General features: G+C 35.1%; 1 protein-coding gene across 4 annotated transcripts in view; it reads right to left on the minus strand.

Moving 5' to 3' along the window:
- ZEB1 (zinc finger E-box binding homeobox 1) overlaps positions 1-21,354 on the minus strand; it is a 197,214-nt gene that overhangs the window by 54,627 nt on the left and 121,233 nt on the right. For all 4 annotated transcript variants that reach the window (XM_046011951.1, XM_046011949.1, XM_046011950.1 and 1 more), the window contains exon 2: positions 15,182-15,382. In XM_046011951.1, coding sequence (XP_045867907.1) covers positions 15,182-15,382 — 201 coding nt within the window. The remainder of the gene's footprint in view (positions 1-15,181; positions 15,383-21,354) is intronic.

Genomic DNA, 21,354 nt, shown 5'->3' on the forward strand with positions numbered 1-21,354 from the left:
ACACTAAACACTTTTATACTATAAGTTTAGTTAATAGATATAGATATGTTGGAGCACTGCCAAGTTATACTATCTTCCCTACATACAACAGGACTTAATTAACCTAGTTTTATTTATTTTTTAAAGTGTACATGTCCCAGTTTACTTAATATCTACAATAAAAATATTGCTTCTCCTATATATTCCTTCTAAGAACTCAATCTAACTAGAGATTTCATTCATAGCTAAGAATAGCTTTTTAAAGGTATTTATTACACAGTTAAGATTTCAACGGCATATTACATTTTCAAATATACTTTGGATTGTTGATTTACACTATGCTACATATCTGTGAATATCAGTCCACATGCTGGTCTCTAGCATGGCTAAATGTCAGTGACCACTTTCTTCTCTATTGTTTCTCCCTTTTCTTAAAAGTTTAAGAGTAACTCACTGACATAAATGGTGTGGCTTCCATTAACTGACAGTAAAGGGCCTTTACTTCACTATTTCTTGGTCACCCCTGAGTAACTAGAAAGAAACACTTCACTGAGCAATTTGTCTTCTAAACACCTAAGTTGCAGTTACTCTAGTTTGTAAGCAAAAACACTGCTAATTTCTTTTTTTCAATACAGGAAATCTTACATATTGCTGTCTTCTTGAAGTTTTAGTAGTGATATGATCACCCTGCACTTTTCTCATTGTTTCTGTTTGCTTTTCACATTGGGTAGTAGTTTATGAATGGGATGCTTAAGAAGGAACTTTTAAGAAGAGCAGTGCAGATGGCTTACGGAAGAAAAGAATCTGAAAGTAACTGCGAAAACAGTGGAACTCTATCAAGCTGGCTGACTGCCCTTTAGAGTAAGTTCCTTTCTTGGTAACTCAAGTTTTCTTTTCCTGCTTCAGCAGCAGGTTGGTTTGGTCAACCACACACAATTTGATAGACTAACTTTTCAAATTCAGCCACAGGGATCATCTTGAGGAACCATTAAACAATTCAAGGGTAGAAGTACTCTGTTCGGATCTGAGGCCCCACTACATAAACTTTCATTTAAATGCATAGCTTAATGGTAACCAACTAAATGAACTATTAAGAGTTACTAACCTTGATATTTGTGAATTTAAATTAATTTACTGAGGATTTTCAATCAGTATTCTAGCAAGAAGTCTTGTTGCATTGTATCACTGGGCAGTGTTGTAGATCTGTTGTGTGCATTTTCTCAAGGATATTTTAACGTCTCACAGATGGAAAGGATACTTTTTAACTGATGGAATGTGAGAATTATCTTGATTTGTGACTTTTGGTGGCTGACATTAATTTCTTACTTCAGTTAAAATTGTTTATGAAAGGAACACAGTTTTGTGTTTACTGATTTGCTCCATTTGGCTAGGCAAGACTGTTTTGAACATGGTATGACACGCATAAACCTTTCATTTTTTTAAATTAGGTGAGGTAAAACTTTAAAAATTAGTGCTTAGATGGGTTTAAAAATGTAGTTTATTTATAAAAGAAACGTATCTTCAACTGGAGGATTTTTTTCTTTCTAGGAATTTTAAGTAGTTTTTGGTGTCTGAGAATATTCTTTTTTTTTTATTTTTTTTAAAGATTTTATTTATTTGACAGAGAGAGAGAGAGAGATCACAAGTAAGCAGAGAGTCAGGCAGAGAGAGAGGAAGCAGGCTCCCCACAGAGCAGAGAGCCCGATGCAGGGCTCAATCCCAGGACCCTGAGATCATGATCTGAGCCGAAGGCAGAGGCTTATTAACCCATTGAGCCACTCAGGCGCCCCTGAGAATATTCTCTTTAAAGTAATGCATGTTGAATAATGATGACTCAAATGAAAATACTTATGTTAAAGTAGGAATTAATGTGTACTTCTAAATATCCTATGACTTGGATATCAACTTTATCATAAAAGTTCATTATATATAACTCTTTAGGTAGGTTGTATACAAAACAAATTGTAATTATTATACAAATCATAATAAGTATTAATGTTCACTGCATGTTTCATTAATTTTATTTACCCATACTTACAATATTTTTTGCTTCATCATCATATACAATTAAGAAAAATCTAGAAGGAAATTGTGTTGTATATATCCACATTTTTACTCTTTGCGGTGTTCTTTCTTCCTTCCTGATATTCCAAGATTCCTTCTTTCACCATTTCCTTTTTGTTTAGAGAGATTTTCTTAACTTTGTCTAGGGTAGATTTGCTGGGGACAAATTCTTAGTGTTCCCTCATGTGAAAATGTCCTAATCTCTTCTCTAGTTTTTATTTTCTCTGGATACAGAAATCAGAGTTGACAGTCCTTTTCTTTCAGCATTTGAAGTGTCCCATTTCTGCCTGGCCTCCAGAGTTTCTTATGAGAAATTACTTTCATTCAAATAATTTTTTCCCATATAGATAAAGATATCCCTTTTCTTTGTTTGCTTTTAAGATTTTTTCTTTGTCTTTAGTTTTTGGGAGTTTGACTCTGATGTATCTTGGCATGGATTTCTTTGGATTTATCCTGTTTGTGCTATAGGTTTATGTCATTTGCCTAATTTTGGAAAATTCTAGCTATTAATTCTTTGAATATTTTCCCAGCCCCTCCTCATTCTTTTCTCCTAGAATTCTGATGACATAAACATTAGATCTAAACAGGTTGCTCAGACCCTGCTCTGTTTTTCTAGCCTATGTCCTTTCTTGAGTTCAAACTGGGTAAGTTAAATTCTTTTGTTCTATATCCAATTTCATTGATTGTTTCAACTGTCCTTCCATGCTCCTACTGTCTGTATCCTGAGTTCTAAAATTTTATTTATTATCTTTTTCAGTTCTAAATGATCTATTTGGTGCTTCTTTATATTTTCTATTTCAACAAAGAGACTGTATCTTTCTCCATCTTTTTTTTTTTTTGAAGTATAATGACACAACACTGTATTAAGTTTAGGTGCATAACATAATGATTTGACATTTGTATACATTGAGAAATGATCACCACATTAAGTTTATTTACCATGTGTCACCGTACAAATTTACAACTTTTTTCTTTTGATAACAACTTTGTAGATTTACTTTCTTAGGAACTTTCAAAATTGCAATAAATTATTAACTATGGTCCCCATGTTGTACATTACATCCCTATGACTTATTTACATTATAACTGGAAGTCTCTACGTCTTCACCTCTTTCACTAATTTTGACCTCCCCCCCACCCTCCCCCCTGGCAACCAACAAACTTTTCTTATATCTAGAATTTCTTTTTTTCGTTTGTTTTTAGATTCCAGATATAAGTATAAGAAATAATATGGTGTTAGAAATCATACGGTGTTTGTCTTTCTTGGTCTCACTTATTTCACTTAGCATAATTTCTGGAGGTCCATCTATATTGTCACAAATTGCAAGATTTCATCAATTTTTATGGCTGAGTAGCATTCTATTATATATAGATATCCCACACACATTATCCTTATCCATTCATTCATCAATGGACATTTACATTATCTCAATATCTTTATTATAAATAATGCTGCAGTGAACATATTGGTACATATATCTTTTCAAATTCGTGTTTTCATTTTTCTCAGATAAATATCCAGAAATTGAATTGCTGGATTATATGAAATTTCTATTTTTAAGTTTCTGAGGAACCTCCATGCTGTTTTCTACCGTGTCTATACCAACTTATATTCTCACCAACAGTGCATGAGGACCCCTTTTCTTCACATTCTAAACACTTGTTAATTTAATTTTAATTTTTTTCAGTGTTCCCAAATTCATTGTTTATGCACCACACCCAGTGCTCCATGCAATATGTGCCCTCCTTAATACCCACCACCAGGCTACCCCAACGCCCACCACCCTCCCCTCCAAAGCCCTCAGTTTGTTTCTCAGAGCCACAGTCTCTCATGGTTTGCCTCTCCCTCTGATTTCCCCCAACTCACTTCTCTCCATCTCCCAATGTCCTCTGTGTTATTCCTTATGTTCCACAAGTAAGTGAAACCATATGATAATTGACTCTCTCTGCTTGACTTATTTCACTCAGCATAATCTTCTCCAGTCCCATTCATGTTGATACAAAAGTTGGGTATTCATCCTTTCTGATGGAGGCATAATACTACATTGTATATATGGATCATATCTTCCTCATCCATTCATTTGTTGAAGGGTATCTGGCTTTTCCCATAGTTTGATGACTGTGGCCATTGCTGCTATGAATATTGGGGTACAAATGGCCCTTCTTTTCACTACATCTGTATCTTTGGGGTAAATACCCAGTAGTGTGATTTCTGGGTTGTAGGGTAGCTCTAATATTAATTTCTTAAGGAATCTCCACATGGTTTTCCAAAGTGCCTCCACCAACTTACATTCCCACCAACAGTGGAAGAGGGTTCCCCTTTCTCCACATCCTCTCCAACACTTGTTGTTTACTGTTTTGTTGATTTTGGCCATTCTGCCTGGTGTAGTGGTATCTCAATGTGGTTTTGATTTGAATCTCCCTGATGGCTAATGACGATGAACATTTTCTCATGTGTCTGTTAGCCATTTGTATGTCTTCTTTGGAGAAGTGTCTGTTCATGTTTTCTGCCCATTTTTTGACATGATTATCTGTCTTGTGTGTGTTGAGTTTGAGGAGTTCTTTATAGATCTTGGATATCAGCCATTTGTCTGTAGTGACATTTGTGAATGTCTTCTCCCATTCTGTGGGTTGCCTCTTTGTTTTGTTTATTGTTTAGTTTGCTGTGCAGAAATTTGATCTTGATGGAGTCCCAAAAGTTCATTTTCACTTTTGTTTCCTTTGCCTTTGGAGACATGTCTTGAAAGAAGTTGCTGTGGCTGATGTCAAAGAGGTTACTGCCTATGTTCTCCTCTAGGATTTTGATAGATTCCTGCCTCATGTTCAGGTCTTTTATCCATTTCAAGTTTATCTTTGTGTAAGGTATAAGAGAAAGGTCGAGTTTCATTCTTCTATACATAGTTGTCCAATTTTCCCAGCACCATTTATTCAAGAGACTGTCTTTTTCCCACTGTTTATTTTTTCTGGATTTGTGGAAGATTAGTTGACCATAGCATTGAGATCCATATCTGGGCTCTCTACTCTGTTTCACTAGTCTATGTGCCTGTTTTTGTGCCAGTACCATGCTGTCTTGGTGATCACAGCTTTATAGTAAAGCCTGAAATTAGGCAATGTGATGCTCCCAGTTTTGTTTTTCTTTCTCAACATTTCCTTAGCAATTTGGGGTCTCTTCTGGTTCCATATAAATTTTAGGATTGTTTTTCCAGCTCTTTGAAAAATGCTGGTGGAATTTTGATTGGGATGGCATTGAAAGTATAGATTGCTCTAGGCAGTACAGACATTTTAACAATGTTTATTCTTCCAATCAATGAGCATGGAATAAAAGGTATTCAAATTGGCAAAAAAGAAGTCAAACTCTCTCTCTTCCCAGACGACATGATACTTTATATGGAAAATACAAAAGCTCCACCCCCAAACTACTAGAACTCATATAGCAATTCAGTAATGTGGTAGGATACAAAATCAATGTATAGAAATCAGTTGCTTTCTTATATGCTAACAATGAAAATATAGAAAGGGAAATTAGAGAATCAATTACATTTACAATAGCACCAAGAACCATAAGATACCTGGGAATAAACCTAACCAAAGAGGTAAACGATCTGTACTCAAGGAACTACAGAACACTCATGAAAGAAATTGAAGAAGACACATTCTAACACTTTTTATTTATTTTTTTGATAACAGCCATTTTGACAGGTGTATAAGGTGATATTGTGGTTTTGATTTGTATTTCCATGATGATTAGTACTGCTGAGCATCTTTTCATGGGTCTGTTAGCCCATCTTTGGAAAAATAACTCTTAAGATCCTCTGTGAATTTTTAACCGGACTGTTTTTTTATTGTTGCTATTGAGTTGTTTGAGTGTTTTATAGACTTTGGAATATATGAATATATGATTTGCAAATATCTTCTCCCATTCAAGTAGGTTGCCTTTTTATTTTGTCAATGATTTCCTTCACGGTGCAGAAACTTTTTGGTTTAGTTTTGTGTAATTTAATCACATTTGTTTTTCATTTTTTTAATTCTTTGCTTTTGTTGTCATTGTTTCTAGAATCAGACCCAAATACGTATCAATGAGAATAATGTCAGAAAGCTTACCACCTATGTTTTCTTCTAGCAGTTTTATGATTTCTAGCTTTAGATTAAGTCTTCAATCTACTTTGAGTTAATTTTTGTGTGTGATGTAAGACAGTGGTCCAATTTTACTATTTTGCATATGGCTGCGTATAAAATAAAGTTCATGAAATTAATAGGAAAGAAAATCAAAGTGATGGCTTAAGACCCACTGATATTAAGTTGATGAGGACGATACTTTAGCACTATGTTATTCTTTCCAAAATCCCACACTCTCATATAATTGTGAAAAAAATAACAGACAAACCTAACCCCCAAACACTTCATCAGTATTCCTTAAAACTGTCAAGGACATGAGAAACAAGAAAAGGCTGTCTCCTGAAACTGAGAAGAAATAACTAAATACTATACAGTAGGCTGGAGAGGATCCTTAACAAAGAGGACGTTAATGGAAAAACTGGTGAAATCCAAATAAAGTCTGGAGTTTAGGTTTAAAAAATTGAGTCTTCTAATGTATGAACAAAATTTATATCTCACTAAGCATGATACGCTCTAGTTCCATCCACGTCGTCGCAAATGGCATGATTTCATTTCTTTTGATGGCTGCATAGTATCATGCTTAGTGAAATAAGTCAATCGGAGAAAGACAACTATCATATGATCTCCCTGATATGAGGACATGGAGAAGCAACATGGGGGGGTAGGGGGATAGGAGAAGAGTAAATGAAACAAGATGGGATTGGGAGGGAGACAAACCATAAATGACTCTTAATCTCACAAAACAAACTGGGGGTTGCTGGGGGGAGGTGGGATTGGGAGAGGGGGAGCGGGCTATGGACATTGGGGAGGGGAGGCGAACCATAAGAGACTATGGACTCTGAAAAACAACCTGAGGGTTTTGAAGGGTCAGGGGTGGGAGGTTGGGGGAACAGGTGGTGGGTGATGGGGAGGGCACGTTTTGCATGGAGCACTGGGTGTTGTGCAAAAAGAATGAATACTGTTACGCTGAAAAAATAAATAAAAAGGGAAAAAAAAAAAAGATGACTTTGAAGTCAGTTATTATTTGTATCCAAAAACTTGCCAAATTCCCTTATTAGTTCTAATAATTTAATATGATTTCTTTTTATATACAGCTATATAATCTGTAAATAGGGAGAGTTTTGCTTTTTTTCCCTTTCTAATCCCTATATTTATTGATTTTTCTTGTTTTATTGTACTGGGTAGCAATTTTAATAAAACTGATGAAAAGCAGTGATAGAAGAAATCATTACCTTGTTCTTGATTGCAAAAAAACATTTTCAACATTTTGTCATTAAATATAATGTGATAGATTTTAAAGAAATATACTTTATTAGAACAAGCAAGTACCCTCTATTCCTAGGTTTCTGGCTTTCATGATACTATCCAAATGTACTAAATTTTACTAAATAAAACTTAATGTTTTTTTGTCTGTTGAGATGAACATTTGATAGTTCTCATTTAGTCCAGTAAAGTGTTATTTTTCAATTGGTTTAAGTATTATTCTGACCTTGCTTCCCCTATATGTACATATATATATTTTAACTAATACATTGCTTGGAATTACTGTGTCTTTATACAACTGAGTTAGTCTATAATTTTCCTCTCTTATCCTTATTTTGTTTTGTTATTGAGGTTATGGTAGCCTCATTTAAAGAGCTGAGGAATCTTCCTTCTTACACTAGGCTTTGAAAGAGTTGTCTAAAACTGGAATTATTAGTCCCTTCTGAATGCTTAGAAAACCTTACTAGTGATGCCATCTGCATTACAGTTTTCTTTGTAGGACAGAAAAAACATAAATTTTATAATATATACATATATGCTATATATATATAGCATATATGTATACACACAAATATAGATACATAAGTTATCATACAGAAAATTTTATTGTATTTTCTTTTGGTGTATGGTTCTTTAAATTTTAACACATGTATAGGTTCACGTAAGCACCACCAAAATCAGGACATAGAAGAGTTCCATAATGCCCCCAAATTCCCTAATGCTATCCCTTTACAGTCACTCTGTCCCCAGCTCCAGCCCCTGGCAACCACTGATTTGTTACCCCACATATACTTTGTCTTTTTGAAGATGTCATATATATGGAGTCAGATAATATGTAATCGTTTGAGACTGGCTTCTTTCACTCAGCATAATGACTCTGAGATTCGTCCAACTTGTTATTAAAATAGTTTGTTCATTTTTACTGCTAAGTAGAAGACCATTATATGGATGTATGATAGTTTCCTTATCCTTTCACCTGTTGAAGGACAATGGGTTATTCCCAGTTTTTGGCAATTATGGGCAAAGCTTCTTTAAGTGTTAGTGTACAAGTTTTTGGGTAAACCTAAGTCTTGATTTCCCTAGAAAAAATACCCAAGAGTGGGACTATGGGGTCATATAGTTTAGTTTATATTTAATTTTATGATAAACTGCCAAACTGTTCTCCAGATGACACAGCACTTAAAATGAGCAAAGTACAAGAGTTTCAGTTGTTCCATATCTTCACTACCTCTTTATGGGAATATTTTTTGAATAAGATTTTATTTATTTATTTGAAAGACAGAGATCACAAGTAGGCAGAGAGGCAGTCAGAGAGAGAGGAGGAAGCAGGCTCCCTGCCAAGCAGAGAGCCCGATATGGGGCTCGATCCCAGACCCTAGGATCATGACCTGAGCCGAAGGCAGATGTTTTAACCCACTGAGCCACCCAGGCGCCCCATGGGAATATTTTTGACTACCATTTCAATTTAGAGGTTTTAGACTATTCATGTTCTCCAATTATTCCCCAGCCAGTTTGGTTAAGAATTTCTAGTATCTTGTCCATATTTTCTAATTTATTAGAACGCAGTTGCTCACAATACTTCCTTTTACCTTGTCAATGTCTGTAGTATCTTAATTATGTCCCCTTTCATTTTTTTAAAAAAATTTTTTTAAAGATTTTATTTGTCAGAGAGAGAGTGGGGGAGAGAGAGAATGCACAAGCAGAGAGAGCAGCAGGCAGAGGGAGAAGCAGGCTCCCTGCTGAGCAAGGAGTCTGATGCATAACTTGATCCTAGGACCCTGCGATCACCACCTGTACTGAAGGCAGAAGCTTAACCAACTGATCCACCCATGCGTCCCATCCTCTTCGATTCTTGATTTCAGCTATTTATATATTCTCTCCTTTTTTCTTGGTCAACCTTGTCAAAAGTTTGTTAATAGTTTTCAAAGAATAGAGTTTTGCCTATGCTGACCTTTTTAATTGTAGCTTTATTTTCAATTTTACATTTTTTTTTGTTTTTACTTTCGAAAATTTTAGTTTGCTGTTCTTTAAGTTCTTAAAATAGATGGTTATCCCATTGACTTTTAGCCAGAACCTTTACTAAAATATGTACTTAAGGTTCTAAATTTTCCTCTAAAAACTGTTTTTTTTATAAATATTCCATGTAGTTGAAAAATATTTTGCGATTACTGTGTACAGATTATACACCTTAGGCATACTTTCAGATCTTCTATATCCTTATTGGTTTTGTGTGATTACTCCATCAATGACTAACCATGGTGTGTTAAATCTTCCACAGTGACTAGATTTGTATTTCTCTCCTTGTAGATTGTCTGTTTTACTTTCTCTATATTTAAGCCTTGTTATTAGGTACAAACACACTTAAAATATTTTATTAGGGAATTTAATCCTTCATTATTTTAAAGTGATCCTATTATCTATAATAATGCCTTTAAGTTTTAGAAGTTGATATTATCTGAAATTAATTTAGTCACATCCACTTTTTAAAGTATTTTCATAGGAAATATTATGTACCTATTGTATCTATTTTTTCCATTTGTAATTTTCTCTGTACTTACATCTCAGATCTTCCTTCCATCAAGGATCTCTTTCCTCGTGCGTAAAATACATTCCTTAAAATTTGCTTTTGTAATAAGGGTCTACTGATAACAAATTTCCTATTTTCAAACTTGCCTGTTTTCCCCTTTCTTTAGGAGATATTTTGCTAAGTACAGAAGTCTAAATTTGCAGGCATCTTTTTACTGTCTGGATTCCATTGTGGTTACTGAAAATTCAGCAGTCTAACTATCACTCTCTCAAACACAATCTCACTTTTCTGAATTTACTTTTAAGAGTTTCCTTTTTGTTTTGGTTGTTCTGCAATTTCACCATAATGTCAGGGGGGGTAGATTTATTTATACTTCTTGAGGTTTCTCAGTTTTCTTGAGTCTGTGGTCTGGTGTGCTTTGTCAATTCTGAAAAAAATCTCAGCCATTATCTCTTCAAATATTGTTGCCTCCCTATTCTTTCTTCTTCTTGAATCAAGACATATATTGGACCTTTTTTGTATTTTTAATCTGTCTTTCTGAGTTGTATTTAGTTGTATTTAGTATAATTCCCCCCATTTTCCAATTCTTTAATTCTGTTTACTTTGTTATTAAAATCCATACTTTGTGAGATTAAGAGTCATTTAACTGGGGGTTGCTGGAGGGAGGTGGGATTGGGAGAGGGGGAGCGGGCTATGGACATTGGGGAGGGGAGGCGAACCATAAGAGACTATGGACTCTGAAAAACAACCTGAGGGTTTTGAAGGGTCAGGGGTGGGAGGTTGGGGGAACAGGTGGTGGGTGATGGGGAGGGCACGTTTTGCATGGAGCACTGGGTGTTGTGCAAAAAGAATGAATACTGTTACGCTGAAAAAATAAATAAAATGGAAAAAACAAAACAAAAAAAAAAAAGCAACATGGGGGGGTAGGGGGATAGGAGAAGAATAAATGAAACAAGATGGGATTGGGAGGGAGACAAACCATAAATGACTCTTAATCTCACAAAACAAACTGGGGGTTGCTGGGGGGAGGTGGGATTGGGGGAGGGGGAGCGGGCTATGGACATTGGGGAGGGGAGGCGAACCATAAGAGACTATGGACTCTGAAAAACAACCTGAGGGTTTTGAAGGGTCAGGGGTGGGAGGTTGGGGAAACAGGTGGTGGGTGATGGGGAGGGCACGTTTTGCATGGAGCACTGGGTGTTGTGCAAAAAGAATGAATACTGTTACGCTGAAAAAATAAATAAAAAGGGAAAAAAAAAAAAAAAAGAAATGATAATCAAAAAAAAAAAAAAAAAACTTACTATCAATCAACTGCCTTTCCTCTGGTTTTTCAGACAACATTAAAACTTTTAATAAAAAAAAAAAAATCCATACTTTGAATCTGAATTTCTATTATTATAACTTTTCATTTTTAGAAGTTCCACTTGGTTCTTCTTAAAATCTGTTGGTTTATATTTGATTCTCTCAGAGCACGTAGTTTCAAATTTGTTCATTTTTCTTAAAAAAATGACAGTCATTTTATAATCTGTATCTGATAACTTTACTAATTAAAGTCTTTATGGGTATTTTTATCCCCAGGGGTACAGGTCTGTGAGTCGCCAGGTTTACACACTTCACAGCACTCACGATAGCACTTACCCTCCCCAATACATTATATGTTTATTAAAAAAAAAAAATTTGGAAGGGGAGGCGAACCATAAGGGACTATGGACTCTGAAAAACAACCTGAGGGTTTTGAAGAGTCAGGGGTGGGAGGATGGGGGAACAGGTGGTGGGTAATGGGGAGGGCACGTTTTGCATGGAGCACTGGGTGTTGTGCAAAAAGAATGAATACTGTTACGCTGAAAAAATAAATAAAATGGGAAAAAAAAGTCTTTATGGGTAAGTTTCTGCTTCCTTTTGTTTTTTGTAATTGTCACTCATGTTGCTCTCTTCTTGCTAATTTATTTGGGAGATTTCTGTAGTGCTAGGATAAACGTATGTTCCTCCAAAAGATTTGGATTTGCTTCTTCTTGGTGCCTATGAGTATTAGCAGCAATTCTACTTTAAACTCACTTATGTGGAATATAAGAAACAGTGCAGAGAATAAAAGGGGAAGGGAGGGAAATGGATTGGAAAGAAATCAGAGATGTAAACAAACCATGATACATTCTTTTTTTTTTTAATGTTTTATTTATTTATTTGACAGAGAGAGAGGTCACAAGTAGGCAGAGAGGCAGGCAGAGAGAGAGGGAGAAACAGGCTCCCCACTGAGCAGAGAGCCTGATGTGGGGCTCGATCCCAGGTCCCTGAGATTATGACCTGAGCTGAAGGCAGAGGCTTAAACCATTAAGCCACCCAGGCGCCCCACCATGATACATTCTTAACTCTAGGAAACAAACTGAGGATTGCTGAAGGGGAGGGAGGTATGGGGATGGGGTAACTGGGTGATGGGCATTAAGGAGGACATGTGATGTAATGAGGACTGAGTGCTATATACAACTGATAATTAACTGAATTTTACATCTGAAACTAAAGATGTACTTTATGTTGGTTAATTGAATTTAAATTAAAAAATTAAGTTGCTTAAAATAAAATTAAATTAAGTATTGGCAATTAGAAAAACGCAGTTATGGCTTGAGACTTATCAGGCCACATAGTAATGTGAATTTAAAATATAAATCAGTGCAAGACAGATGGTGGTTACTCCTTGGCAGAGACAGTCTTCTATTTCCCCAACCCCTGGCCAAGGCAATTTTGTTTGCTAACTCCTGAGGATGGTAGGGATGGGTAGAGGGTTTGCTTTTAGTTCACCATAGTCCAGATGTAATTGTTAAGATGTAATTCATACTAGGGGAGGATCTGATATTAAGCTCTTAGGTGGTCCCAGGCTTTGTTTCTTCTCAGAGGCCTGAAAAATCATGTTTTTCAAACTACCCTACGCTGGGTAGGCAAATGTCCTTAAGGCCAGAGTCTTCTATACTGTGCTCTGCTTACCCTTATGGGTTCCTGTCCTCACTTAGATTTTGATCCACTAATGTCTACTATTTAGTTAGCTCTTTTAAAGCTTTTAAGAAGATTTATTTATTTTAAAATCTAGTATAATTAGTTACTTTCAGATAGCATAGATCATATAGCTAAGACATAAGAGTTAGATCATATAGTTAAGACAATTCAAATAACTTATCCCAACATAGTTTCAGAAACAGAACCTCTTCACTGGTTTTTCATCTTTCTTTTTCCCTCTATTTCCCTCTTTCTCTTATCTCCCCTTTTTCCAGAAACATCATTACCTTCTTGTTTCCATATTAACACTTTGGATCAATTACACCAATGGATCAATGCTGGCCCCAGACAGGAAATATATATGACAATCCTTGCTTCCAAAAGTTTTGAGCTCAATATTATAGTTTAATAAGTTAACAGCTCTGCTGTTAATGAGCTGTGACATAAATAAACAATTTAATTTCTCTGGGTTCTACTTTCTAGAAGCCTGTGAACTGTTAGTCCTTACTTCTGTTACCTTCCATGTAATAACAAATCAAATCTTATATTTTTTATTTTTGTAGCCTCTTTACTGAAGGCACTATCTGTCTACACTCTCTCTCCCCAAATTCATGTTCCATATTGCTACCAGACTTATTTCTAAAGTATACATCAATGATGTTCTCATAATTTTAAAGTAAAAGTACAAATTCCTTGACTTAGTACACAGTGTCCTACATAGTCTTTTCCTTCTTTACTTCTCTGATTTTCTGTATTTTTTGTATTTTCTGTAAACACCGCTTGTTCAAACTTCTATGGCTTCATGCATATTGCTTCTTCTGTTGGAAACACCTTCTTTTACTTCTCTTTTACCTAATCAACCTCCATTGGTCCTTTATAACTCAAGACCAGTTCTGTTTCACTCAGAAATTCTTTTAGGAGTCTTCCTCTCTCTGATTTGGATTTTCCTGCTTAATGTTTCCACAGAACTCTAAATTTACACCTACATCAAACTGTAATGAATTACTATTTATCCTTTTCACTCAATAAACTATAAGCACTTTTCATATAGAGACAGTCTTATTCAAGTTTGCAAATTCATTCCTGCAGAATTTGCTTAATGAACCAATGAACAAGGCTATAAAATGCCGGGGGCAGATAAATGATTCTGAAAGTTCTTTGTTAGCTATAAATTTGTCCTAGTGTAGAAATCTCAACTACTGCTATAAGGGGCCTATCACCAGATCCACATTTTATTTAAGTTTCCACATTTTATCTAAGCTTCCACATTTTTGTATCTAGCTTCTCTGACCTGCAAACCTAACTCATTTCCCCAGACTGCCTAAACTGAGTTTTGATATCTTATTTAGATGACCTCCCCAAATCTGACCTCTTGTTGGGGAGGCTTTGCATTTGACTGACTTTGAATGTGATCACTTGCACATGCTTCTCTTTGCCTTTGCTGATGCCTCTATTCCTAATCCCCAATCCCTCTAATTCATAATACCTGCTTTCTTCACTTTCTTCTGTTTTTATACCACTGCTGTTTAAATCCTACCAAAACAGGCTAAATAATTTAGTTTTATTAGGAAAAGAAGAGAGGAGGAATTTTTGATCTAGAAGAAAAGGTTATAGTTCAATTTATTCATTTGACAGATGAGGAAGAATTTTAAATATTCAGTGTAAATAAGTAGAGAGACTCTCTCCTCCTAGAAAGACTTCTACTAATCCTTCCACTCAACCATGCTTGAGATCAATAAAAGTAAAAATTTTACTTGAGTGAAGATTTATAGCATTCTGATATATATGGGAGAAGGGAGGGAAGGGGAAAGGATGAAGGTGGGGAGGAGGAGGAAGAAGCTTTCAAACATTAAAAGTACTCCTAAGATTTATCTGTTTGGAGATTTTTGTTGAGTTGCATTATAATTTTACTGTATTAAAATATAATCTAGGTTTCTAATTAGAGTCTTCATTTGAGTTACAATATGAAATTACAGGTAGGTTCAATTGTATCAACAGCATATGGAAAGCTTGATTCTGGTTAAAAAATGACTAAAATGCAATATATTATATGCATTGTACAAATAATCAGTGTAACTATTATTCTGTTTCACAATCTACTTTTTGGTTAAGTGGGCTACCACCTTCAACTGATTAATAAACAAATTCACAGATCATTTCAAACTTTTCACCAAATTTATCTTTTCAGTTAATATATATTTTTTAAAGAATCAAGAAACTAGGATATTATGAAAAAATTAAACTTACCGTCATCCTCCCAGCAGCTCTTAGCACTGCCTTCTCTTTCACTGCTCCCCGGTAATACTGTCTGGTCTGTTGGCAGGTCATCTTCAGGCACACCACCTTCACAATCTGCTGCATCTGTAATACTTTCTTCTTCCACAATATGGAGTTTGTCTTCATCATCTGAATCTGAATTTGTTTCTACCACAGTATTATAATTTGTAACTGTAATACAAACAAGAAACAAATAATCAAAAACAACTAGTGCAAAAATCAGTTTTTATACCTCAGTAAAAAGAAATTTTAAAAGGACTTACTAGGAGTACTCTATAAATAGTAACTCATTACCTTATAACAACCTTATGAAATAGAGTATCTATCTACCATCCACTACACATAACCCTGAAAGCAGAAACGGAAACCAAGACATAGGAAGGTAAGTAACTTGTCCAAGATCATATAGCTAAGAAGTGGGAAGTCTAGGATTTGAACCCTAGTGTCTGTTTCTATATTCTGTGCTCTTAAACACTACATTAAATATCCTCTCCAGTCATAATGGCTTTATTCTATATGGTACTGCTTATGCACAATTAGGGCCACAAATCTTTAAAGCATTCCACAATTAAGGAAAGAATTCATCTCTCCTAATTAGACAACAATACCTCATCAAGTTAACCATAAGAAAGATTATTTTCAAGATACCAATTCAGTCCATACATTTCATATTAATCCTGCATTGAATTTAGAAAGAATCTATCAAATCTGGGGATCCTGATGTGGGGCTCAACCCCAAGACCCCGAGATCATGACCTGAGCCAAAGGCAAACACTTAGCCAACTGAGCCACCCAGGTGCCCTTCTTGTTTTTCTTTTTAAAAAGGATGTTAAATAAAATGTCTATCTTCCTAAAAAAAAAGAAAAGAAAAAAAAAAGAATCTATCAAATCAACTTAGCCAAACTTCTACGCAAGGAAGGTGTGATTTAAGCAATGTTTTATGTAAGTCTATAATTTTGGAAAAAAATAACTGACTTCCAGAAGTTTTCAAATGGGCATCCTTTCCATATTTTTAATGAATTTCAATAAAACTTAACACTAGCATTATGAAGATAAATAAGTATTTGGAATGACCACTGTTTGCAGAACCATGAGTAATAGCTGCAAATAAAATTCTCTAAAATAAATAATACAGTATAGTCAATATTTTTTCTTCGTAGTCTTGTAATAATCACTCTACTGGGATAAATTATTCAGTACTTCATTGGGTATAGTCACTGGAATATCTCTTTTCAATTATTTGCAAGGTGATTCCTATTTGCTAAGCAAAGGTTGAAAGGGAGAAAAAGGAATCTTTGCTTCATTGAGATAACTAAGCAATAACTGCTTTCAGCTATTCTTTCCATTTCTCCCTTAAAATTTCCAACCATTCTTGAAAGAAGATAATAACCTAAACATTTATATATGTATATACCCCTTCCTGTATAAATATATACTACATGCCTGAGAAAAGGAAGAAAGAAATACAATCAGAAGTGTGGATGTATATGTCACAGTGAGAATAAATAAGCAAAAATCTCCAAAACTGCTTTTATAGATCTTAGGAAGACCTCTCTGTTCAAAAGAATACAAGAGCTACCCTTTTGCCCACATTAGAAATCCTTCAATATCTTGTGCCAGAAGAAAAATACCAAGTTTTGTTGTATCATGAATACTTTAATGTGAATACATTTTTTCCAAATCTTTTCCCAAGAACAAACTATTTTGTAATGTTACTATAAAGGTAATACAGGTTTAGTACAAAAAAATATAAAACATGTAAAATTAGTAAAAGCCCTCCCACCAAATTTCCCTTCCTTGACTCACTCTTTAAAGTAACAATAACAGCAAATTTTAATTTGCCTATGCACAAGGTAGGCATGATACTAATCATTTTATATACCTTATCCTATTTAATTATAATGCGGACCTCAATGTATTCACATGTCATATTTAATATCATTTCTCTATATAAACATATTATACATCTTTAAATACACACATATGGGATCACATTATACTGTTTGCCACCTAGTTTTTTGACACTTAATAACATATCTTAGAAATTTTTCTATTTCAGTATATTTGAAGATTTCTCCTTTTCCTCTTACCGGTTGCACATCATTTCACTGTACAGATAGAATTTAACCAATAACCTATATTGATAAAATTTATGTTTCCAAGTGTTTTGTAAGCATTAGCAACAAACTGTCTTGTAAACATATCTTTGGCCATTCTTTAAATATATTTGTTAGGTATACTAGAAGATCCTGAGTCAAATGGAAAACTTGTTAAAAGTAGACAGATATGGAAACGTGGGGAATTCTTGTATTCCAGTCACACACAATGAGCAGAGTAAATTGTGCCATTTTAAGTGTGGATAAAGGGAATGATTCTCAAAGGTTGTTCCATAGCTCTCACCATGGTTGGGCATGTATGGATAGTTGAAATTCTGACTATTTTGTGAAGAGGTTTAGTGATTTTCATTATCTTGAGTTGGCCACAGTTCTATATTGGTGCTATTCTTGCCTTCTAATGATGTAATACTGCAGTTCAGTTTTATCATTACCAATTTTGTTAGCTATAGGTTGTAGAACCCTACATTTACATTTAGAGTATTTGAGGCTTAAAAAGTACATTATAGAATTAGTCTTCAAGATGTCTTCAAAATACAAATGTATGTATTTTGGTTCCAGTATTTGCTTGCATGCTTCATAGTTTTCACTAAGTTCCTTCTACCCTGAGCTGCACTAGGTTCTTTTTACCCAGAGTTCTTTCACCCTGTTTTATTCTGCCTGGGTCACTGTCGCCCAAAGTACTCAAGAATACCCGGTCACTTTCTAGGACTCTGACCTCCAGTATGAGCTGCCATTGTGGTATGGAAGATTTTAAGCCAAATACATGAAGTCAAAAAGACTGAATATATTTTATAGTTATCTTGGGAATTTTCCCAAAGCATGTTTTGAGTAAGTGGCATAGAACTTCAAAAATAAAAGAACCCACTACATTTTATCGGTTGATGGGAAAAAGACCAATAACTATTTTACAAGTCTTCTTACTGTTTTCTGCTTCACAGTTACTTAGCTGAGAGAAAAAGCAGTGAAAATTGCTTATATTGACTAATGTAACTTAGAAAAAAGTCAAGCTTCCTATGTTTCTGGATCTCCCCTTTTGTGGTTCTACGGGCTAATTTAAAAATAGAGCTCCAGTATGAAAAGCATAAATAATAATCATGCCCTGAAAAATTCCAGTAGCCAGTGAAAATGTCCATTATCTTAACTGTCTGCTCATCTATCTCCATGCCTTTATATTTTTAAAACTTTAACTAAAAAAAATATAGTTTACCTAAAGAGTGGCACCTTCTTAACAAACAGGTGATTATCACCTCCTATTTGAGTTTTTTTTTTTTTAAGATTTTATTTATTCACTCGACAGACAGAGATCACAAGCAGGCAGAGAGGCAGGCAGAGAGAGAGGAGGAAACAGGCTCCCCGCAGAGCAGAGAGCCCGATGCGGGGCTCGATCCCAGGACCCTGGGATCATGACCTGAGCCGAAGGCAGAGGCTTTAACCCACTGAGCCACCCAGGCACCCCTCCTATTTGAGTTTTAATTAAAATGAAGAATTCCAAGAAAACTAAGATAAAGGAAAACAGAAAAAGTAAACAGTTTTAAAAATCTTTAAATATAAAAAAATCTTTAAATATAATTTACAAAACACAATATGAATTGAAATTTCTATAGAAAATGGTAACATTTTCAATGCATCTATTGTCACTAGAAGGTGGTTAAGGACACAGTGACTTCTTGGTGGTAGTTCTTGTTGGTAATACTTGCTAAAATCTAATCCCAGATATAACAGTATCCACTGAGTAAGGTGGTTGTGAGGATCTAATAATTTAAAAAATGTGCTTAGATCAGTGTCTGGCACACAGTAAAAGACTATAGAAGCATATGCCATTATTATTATTTTATCATTATCATCATCATCATCCCACTGAATCTTTACAATTCCTAAGAAGTAGGTATTGTTATATTTCCCTTTTTATAGAACAAAAATTAACCCCCCCCCAAACCAAAACAAGAGTAGTTGAGTAACTGTTTGAGGTTATTTAGCTATGAAATTATGGAGCTGGACTCAAATCCTCGTGTGCCCAATTCCACAGCTCATATTCTTTAACTACTTATGTATAAAGCCTCCTGACTGAAAATTGTTGCACTAATGATAAATATTCTTAAATTCATATTTTTGTGTTTAGCCTATTCTGGGGTTCTGGAATTCCATACTTAACAATATGCTACTAAAACATTTCCAAATGACTAAAAAATTTTAACCATCAGAATCTCATTATAATATAACTGACAGTACACCATAGGGTAATATCATCATTATAGTCAATAAAGCTTTGAAAGGCTTTCACATAACATGTTATTTTTAGCACCTGATTGCGTGTAGTACAGTATCAAGTGCACTAATTAAACTCCCATGTAAACATTTGTTTCTTAAGTAACGTACAATTATAATAAAGAATTAAATAAATTAGATGAATCAGTTCAAAAAAAGAGCAACACAATCTCAACTTCAGTCATTAAGGGCAAGATCATCTAAATGCTTTAGAAATAAGAACCCTGCCAAGCACTGTTTATTATAGCTCTGAATAGCAGGTTAGGCTTCACAGGGGAAAAGAAGAAGGGAGGGCAGCAGAGTGGGGGGTGGGGGGGGAGGAGACACATTTAACCCACAGGTCTTTGATTCTCATCAGGTGATAACCATGGCATGTGTTGATGAAAGCCACAGGCTAAGGCCACATGTCAACATATTTTAAGGCGTAAAAAGGCTTTTTATTTTTCCTAGAGGGAGAAGTTATGTTTACACCATGCCATTAATACATGCTTATTAACTATGTCTCGCTCATTCCTATCAAACACACACATTCCTCTGCATGGTAGAAAAGAAAGATAAAATCTCTCTTAGGAAAAGACATAAGACTGATCCTTACAAAATAACAGACTACTGTACTTCTAACAAATTGCTCCATATCCATCAGACTAACCCAATGCCATAATTTAAGAAACACCCAGAAGAACATACATTTTGAATCATGTTCTCAAGAGTAATGGACAAAAAAATGAGTAATAGACTCAACTAAGTAATAACATTAGCACTATGCTGAGAACAACACAATTTAGGTATGAATGCTATAAAATATGAAAATATTATAATATCTTATCATATAAGTCAATCGGAGAAAGACAACTATCATATGATCTCCCTGATATGAGGACATGGAGAAGCAACATGGGGGGTTAGGGGGATAGGAGAAGAATAAATGAAACAAGATGGGATTGGGAGGGAGACAAACCATAAATGACTCTTAATCTCACAAAACAAACTGGGGGTTGCTGGGGGGAGGTGGGATTGGGAGAGGGGGAGGGGGCTATGGACATTGGGGAGGGTAAGTGCTATCGTGAGTGCTGTGAAGTGTGTAAACCTGGCGATTCACAGACCTGTACCCCTGGGGATAAAAATACATTATATGTTTATTAAAAAAAAAAATTTGGAAGGGGAGGTGAACCATAAGAGACTATGGACTCTGAAAAACAACCTGAGGGTTTTGAAGGGTCAGGGGTGGGAGGTTGGGGGAACAGGTGGTGGGTAATGGGGAGGGCACGTTTTGCATGGAGCACTGGGTGTTGTGCAAAAAGAATGAATACTGTTACGCTGAAAAAAATAAATAAAATGGGAAAAAAATATGAAAATAATATCTGGAGACACTGAACAAAGATTTCCATTATTCTTTAACATCAGCTGGGACAAAACCATAACAACATCACTTAACACGTTTTTCTTATCCTGAAAAGAGTCCCTGGCACACTGCCTTCCACATAGTAGGTACAGAATTACTTGTTGAATTGAATGTGGGGCCACACTTCTTTTTTTCTAAGTGAAGAGAAAAGTCAATATACTTAAGTGTTACTGATGATTCAGGAAGATGACAAAACTGTCATCTATTTGTCATAACCAAAGAACCGGTAAATTAGTACACAAAATGAAAAAGGGAGGTCATGTGACAATCCTAAGGGGAGAAAACTTCTGCAAATAGTATTACTCCGGAAAAAAGGAGCTTATGTGTCCATGACTACCATACCCAGGCATACAGTAAAT

The sequence above is a fragment of the Meles meles genome, chromosome 7, assembly GCF_922984935.1.
Source record: "Meles meles chromosome 7, mMelMel3.1 paternal haplotype, whole genome shotgun sequence".
Taxonomy (NCBI): Eukaryota; Metazoa; Chordata; class Mammalia; order Carnivora; family Mustelidae; genus Meles; species Meles meles.